Genomic DNA, 7,500 nt, shown 5'->3' with positions numbered 1-7,500 from the left:
TCTGTTCCACACACACACTCCACTTCTGTTCCACACACACTCCACTGCTGTTCCACACACTCCTCTTCTGTTCCACACACACACTCCACTTCTGTTCCACACACACTCCTCTTCTGTTCCACACACACACTCCACTTCTGTTCCACACACACTCCACTTCTGTTCCACACACACACTCCACTTCTGTTCCACACACACACACTCCACTTCTGTTCCACACACACTCCACTTCTGTTCCACACACACACTCCACTTCTGTTCCACACACACTCCACTTCTGTTCCACACACACACTCCACTTCTGTTCCACACACACTCCTCTTCTGTTCCACACACACACTCCACTTCTGTTCCACACACACTCCACTTCTGTTCCACACACACACTCCACTTCTGTTCCACACACACACTCCACTTCTGTTCCACTAATGAATACACACTTCAACAGAATTCAGAGAAATTACTTTTATTACAAAAATATACTGTTTCGTTCAGATGTTGAAGATTTGTCTGATGTCCAAGACGATACAGACGTTAGATTTACAAATATCTTCAACTTAAATATAGTTCTTACAAATTTCTACATTTAAATTAATCAGTAAAATTCTCATTAACACACCAGATAAAACATAAATCACAACACATAAATCAAACTAAACCTTTCATTTCTACTGATTAAAATAATTTAATTTATACTGATTAAAAAATACTGCTATATATGTGTATATATATATATAGCAGTATTTGTATTGTAATATTAAAGGGTAGGAGATTAAAAAACGTAGTGTTTTATTTAGATTTATTAATTAATTTATGTATTTTGTGGGTGAAATGTGATGCAAAGACATATAGCTGTAGTTTCATGGTTAAAATCGTTCTGTTACGATATACGAGAAACCGTTTCACACATAATAAATTGCCAAATTTGTCAAAAAATAACCTGAAATAATAATTCGAATAACTAATAAAATATAAAATAATTTTCAAATGGTATTGAGCATCACAAACAATCGTAAAATCCCCCATTTACAATCTCAGACATGCGTTATAAAGAGCAATTATAATACAAATGTACCAACCTTTGATTTCTGAATCGATTTTCACATTCATAATAGTTTGTTTAGTATTCTGAAAAAACACAGAATATCCTGGAGAAATGAAGATGAACGTGGGCGTCTGGTCCATGAAGCTTATGAAGAACTCAATAATAATAATAATAATAATAATAATAATAATAATAATAATAAGCATAACTTATAATTGATGCTGGTCTGGAATCAGTTTATATCCCATGAGTCGAGAAGAGCTGATATATGAACACTAATATGAGCTCAGTGTGTGTGTGTGTGTGTGTGTGTGTGTGTGTGAGTGAACACTGATTGTCAGCAGCTGATGGTCTGGATAATATCTGTGATTCATCATAAAGATGTGAGTCTGATCGCTCAGATCTACAGTAATAACAAAGCTCAAACCTGGAGTGTGTGTTCAGTGTGTGTGTGTGTGTGTGTGTGCAGCTCTCGGATGCTCTGGCGCAGGCGTTTGGTGAAGATGTGTGGGACTCTGCCACAGTACGTGTGTTCAGCGCTCCTCAGCTTCTCTTCCAGCGGGACGAGGAGACCGCGCTCGGGGTCTTCATCAAACACAAACTGAGGATCACACACACACACACACACACACACACACACACACACACACACACACACACACACACACACACACACACACACACACACACACATCAGACAACGCTCGAGTCTCCATCAAACACAAGAGAGTCAGATGTGAGAGTCAGACACACTCTCATCATCAGATCAGAGTCAGTGTCACGGTGAATAAAAGAACCTCTTTAAAAGAACAAACCCATCAATAAATACAATACAATTATTTAACTTGATGGAAATTGCAACACGGATACTGTAATTGAACTGAATCAACACTGAACTGAATCAACATTGAACTGTACTGAATCGACATTGAACTGAACTGAAATTGAACTGAACTGAAATTGAACTGAACTGAAATTGAACTGAACTGAATCGACAATGAACTGAACTGAATCGACAATGAGCTGAACTGAATCGACAATGAGCTGAACTGAATCAACATTGAACTGAATCAACATTGAACTGAACTGAATCGACATTGAACAGAACTGAATCGACAATGAGCTGAACTGAATCAACATTGAACTGAATCAACATTGAACTGAACTGAATCGACACTGAACTGAACTGAATCGACATTGAACTGAACTGAATCAACATTGAATTGAACTGAATCGACACTGAACTGAACTGAATCAACATTGAACTGAACGGAATCGACATTGGGATTCACACCAGTGTGTGTGTGTGTGTGTGTGTGTGTGTGTGTGTGTGAAACAAGAAATGTATAAAGCAAGCAACATAAATGTGATGTTTCTGAATAGCGAACACTGAATGTGTGTGTGACACACTCCTGATGGACAGCTCCTCCCGTGTGTGTGTGTGTGTGTGTGTGTGTGTGTGTGTGTGTGTGTGTGTGAGTGAGTGTGTCTCTGGGCTGTTGATCTGTTGATCTGGACATGAACTTGCAGAAACACTGAGACGCATCAGCAACTGAATCATGAGCCGCCGCTAATGGATGCTCACATTAGCTAATGGTGTACGAGACTTCCTGTGATAGCAGCAACACTGACCATAATGACCACACACACTCTCTCACACACACACACACACACACACACACACACACACACACACACACACACACACACACACACACACACACACACACACACACACACACACACACACACTAGAGAACTAACACTGCTCTGTGTGTCTGCTTGTGGTTCTGTAGTCTATCTATTATCTGTAGATTATTTCATTTCATTACACACGTTCCCGTCGCATTCCCGACTGTGTGTGAAAAGACTCCAGAAACCCTGCAGTGCAAACAAATCCTGATATCACAATGTTGCCAGTTGGATTCGGAAAATCCCTGTCACCTAAACCGGTCCAGACGAGGAGAAGAAAAACACACACACACACACACACACACACACACACACACACACACACACACACACACACACACACACACACACACACACACACACACACACACACACACACACACACACACAGGAGGAGCTGTGCATCACAGTCCATCCTCCATTTACATACTGAGGAGAAACACGAGTGCGGGAGAGTGTGTGTCCCGGGACCATCAGATCACCTGAGCAAGTGTGATCCGGACACACACACACACACACACACACACACACACACACACACACACACACATACTGAGGAGAAACACGAGTGCGGGAGAGTGTGTGTCCCGGGACCATCAGATCACCTGAGCAAGTGTGATCCGGACACACACACACACATACTGAGGAGAAACACGAGTGCGGGAGAGTGTGTGTCCCGGGACCATCAGATCACCTGAGCAAGTGTGATCCGGACACACACACACACATACTGAGGAGAAACACGAGTGCGGGAGAGTGTGTGTCCCGGGACCATCAGATCACCTGAGCAAGTGTGATCCGGACACACACACACACATACTGAGGAGAAACACGAGTGCGGGAGAGTGTGTGTCCCGGGACCATCAGATCACCTGAGCAAGTGTGATCCGGACACACACACACACACACACACACATACTGAGGAGAAACACGAGTGCGGGAGAGTGTGTGTCCCGGGACCATCAGATCACCTGAGCAGGTGTGATCCGGACACACACACACACACACACACACACACATACTGAGGAGAAACACGAGTGCGGGAGAGTGTGTGTCCCGGGACCATCAGATCACCTGAGCAGGTGTGATCCGGACACACACACACACACACACATACTGAGGAGAAACACGAGTGCGGGAGAGTGTGTGTCCCGGGACCATCAGATCACCTGAGCAAGTGTGATCCGGACACACACACACACACAAACACACACACACACACACACACACACACACACACACACACACACACACACACACACACACACCCAGAGGAGCTCACACATTAACAGCGGTTAATTATGTTTATGAGTTACACAAACGTTCCTAATGAAATCACACATCCGGATATTGAACTCTCGGCGGGAGACGAGAGGAACTGAAGATAACCGCAAAATAAACCTGGATAATATAAAAATGAACAGTTCTGACCATTAAAAATTAAATATTAAGCCCTTTGATCATAGCCAGTAATTAAATTTTTTATTAATATTTTGTGTTTACATTTTAATTTTAGCTAATGTTTTAGTAATTTTGTTGTGTGTTTTTGTCATTTTATTATAATTTTTTATAAATAATTTTAAATTTGAATAATTTTCTTTTAAACATTACCAGTCAAATGTTTGGAATAATTAAAGGTCCCATATTGTCAAAATTTAATTTCCTGGCTTTTTCATGATAGCAGTGTGTAAGTGTGTAAACAGTCAATCCACGGACAAAAGCACACAGCCTGCATACAGGATCTGATGGCGAGTGTGTGTTTGTGTGTGTGTGTGTGTGTGTGTGTGTGTGTGTGTGTGTGTGTGTGTGTGTGTGTGTGTGTGTGTGTGTGTGTGTGTGTGTGTGTGTGTGTGTGTTTGTGTGTGCGGGAGAGTAAAAACTCTGCAAAATAGAAATATCTAAAAATAAAATATCTAAAAACAAATAAATTGTCATTCATATGTTGCACAAAGGCAACAAGAATAACTAAAACTAAATAAAAACGATTTACAGGCCAGAACGAGTTTCTATTTATAACGTGTTTGCAGGGTTGAGCAGTGTAGCCAATCACAGACATGCGTGTTGATTTCTCCAACGCAAGGGCCAATCAGATGCGTTTAAGATCCGCTCAAAACTGAGTTTTTGATCAGTGCTGAATTCTGCATGCTGGAAAATCCTCTGATTATAACGAAGTGTTGACATTATGAAACATTTATTGTGCCGTCAGCTTCACTGATAATAACGGAGCTCTGTGAGATTGTGATGAACTGAGATTCAGCTTTTTAGGAATTATTAAGGGAGCGAAATTGGCACTATTTATTTCTATTTTACTTGACTGTTTCTGTCATGCCAAACCATGCACGTATTCGCCTATGCTTGCTTTTATGTTGAATTAACAGTGGTTTCTGAGTATATACCACCTTAATACTGTATAATGGTAGAGTATATACTGCCTTAAAACTGTATACTTGGAGAGTATATACTGCCTTAAAACTGTATACTGGGAGAGTATATACTGCCTTAAAACTGTATACTTGGAGAGTATATACTGCCTTAAAACTGTATACTGGGAGAGTATATACCACCTTAATACTGTATACTGGGAGAGTATATACTGCCTTAAAACTGTATACTGGGAGAGTATATACCACCTTAATACTGTATACTGGGAGAGTATATACCGCCTTAAAACTGTATACTTGGAGAGTATATACCGCCTTGAAACTGTATACTGGGAGAGTATATACCGCCTTAATACTGTATACTGGGAGAGTATATACTGCCTTAAAACTGTATACTGGGAGAGTATATACCACCTTAATACTGTATAATGGTAGAGTATATACTACCTTAAAACTGTATACTTGGAGAGTATATACCACCTTAATACTGTATAATCGTAGAGTATATGCTGCCTTAAAACTGTATACTTGGAGAGTATATACCACCTTAATACTGTATAATGGTAGAGTATATGCTGCCTTAAAACTGTATACTTGGAGAGTATATACCACCTTAATACTGTATAATCGTAGAGTATATGCTGCCTTAAAACTGTATACTGGGAGAGTATATACCACCTTAATACTGTATAATGGTAGAGTATATACCACCTTAATACTGTATAATGGTAGAGTATATGCTGCCTTAAAACTGTATACTTGGAGAGTATATACCGCCTTAATACTGTATACTGGGAGAGTATATACCGCCTTAATACTGTATACTGGGAGAGTATATACAGCCTTAAAACTGTATACTGGGAGAGTATATACCGCCTTAATACTGTATACTGGGAGAGTATATACCGCCTTAATACTGTATACTGGGAGAGTATACACCACCTTAATACTGTATACTGGGAGAGTATACATCACCTTAATACTGTATACTGGGAGAGTATATACTGCCTTAAAACTGTATACTGGGAAAGTATATACCGCCTTAAAACTGGGAGAGTATACACCACCTTAATACTGTATACTGGGAGAGTATATACCGCCTTAAAACTGTATACTTGGAGAGTATATACCGCCTTAAAACTGTATACTTGGAGAGTTTATACCGCCTTGAAACTGTATACTTGGAGAGTATATACCGCCTTAAAACTGTATACTTGGAGAGTATATACCGCCTTAAAACTGTATACTTGGAGAGTATATACCGCCTTAAAACTGTATACTTGGAGAGTTTATACCGCCTTGAAACTGTAAACTTAGAGAGTATATACCGCCTTGAAACTGTATACTTGGAGAGTATATACCGCCTTGAAACTGTATACTTGGAGAGTATATACCGCCTTAAAACTGTATACTTGGAGAGTATATACCGCCTTAAAACTGTATACTTGGAGAGTATATACCGCCTTAAAACTGTATACTTGGAGAGTTTATACCGCCTTGAAACTGTAAACTTAGAGAGTATATACCGCCTTAAAACTGTATACTTGGAGAGTATATACCGCCTTGAAACTGTAGACTTAGAGAGTATATACCGCCAAAATCGAGCTGTTCTTGGCAGAGCAGAGCTCCTGAGAAAGGAGCTGTAAAAATATATTGAAACGGTTTTTGGTACTTCTACCACAAATATATATTCTTACGGACATCAAAACCTAAAATAAAACTCCAGAAAAGTGTATAATATGGGACCTTTAAGATTTTTACATTTTTAAAATAAAAGGCTGCATTTATTTGAGCAAAATTACAGTAAAAATACCATAATTAATTGAAAACTTTTAATATTTTTAAAAGAAGTTTGAAGAAAAATACAGTAATATTTTGAAATATTATTAAGAATGTAAAATATCTGTTTTCTATGTGAAAATATAGTAAAGTGTAATTTATTCCTGTGATCAAAGCTGAATTTTCAGTATTATTACTCCAGTCTTCAGTGTCACATGATCCTTCAGAAATCACTATAATATGATGATTTGATGCTGAAAATTTCAGCTTTGATCACAGGAATAAATTACACTTCACTATATATTCACATAGAAAACCGCTATATTAATGAACGCTCATAACCCAGATCATACCTGCTGGATGACGTCATAAACGGCTCTGAACGCCGGCTGCCGGTCGTCATGATAAGCGCCGCGGTTGCCGTGGAGAATGTAAGCGCCGTGGCGTTCGGCGGGGGGGCAGTTGCTGCCGTAGATGCAGTGATCGGGCCGGTAGTTCCAGTGGCACGGGAACACCAGCAGAGTCTCTGTGGATCCGGAGAAAGGGATTCAGAGCGGGACACTGCGCTTCATACTGCATACAGGGAGAGTATATACCGCCTTA

At 39.9% G+C, this 7,500-nt stretch overlaps 1 protein-coding gene across 2 annotated transcripts in view; it reads right to left on the bottom strand.

The window, feature by feature from the left end:
• Positions 1-450: 450 nt before the first annotated feature.
• gxylt1a (glucoside xylosyltransferase 1a) overlaps positions 451-7,500 on the bottom strand; it is a 20,929-nt gene continuing 13,879 nt past the window's right edge. For both annotated transcript variants that reach the window (XM_077230976.1, XM_077230977.1), the window contains 2 exons: positions 7,251-7,423; positions 451-1,646 (listed from right to left, as the gene is read on the bottom strand). In XM_077230976.1, the coding sequence (XP_077087091.1) occupies positions 1,467-1,646; positions 7,251-7,423 (353 nt within the window). In that variant the 3' untranslated portion in view covers positions 451-1,466. The remainder of the gene's footprint in view (positions 1,647-7,250; positions 7,424-7,500) is intronic.

The sequence above is a fragment of the Siphateles boraxobius genome, unplaced genomic scaffold, assembly GCF_051911475.1.
Source record: "Siphateles boraxobius isolate OS27281-9 unplaced genomic scaffold, OSU_SipBor_1 158, whole genome shotgun sequence".
Taxonomy (NCBI): domain Eukaryota; kingdom Metazoa; phylum Chordata; class Actinopteri; order Cypriniformes; family Leuciscidae; genus Siphateles; species Siphateles boraxobius.
The sequence above is the reverse complement of the archived record's forward strand: the minus strand, read 5'-3'. Positions and strand labels throughout refer to the sequence as shown.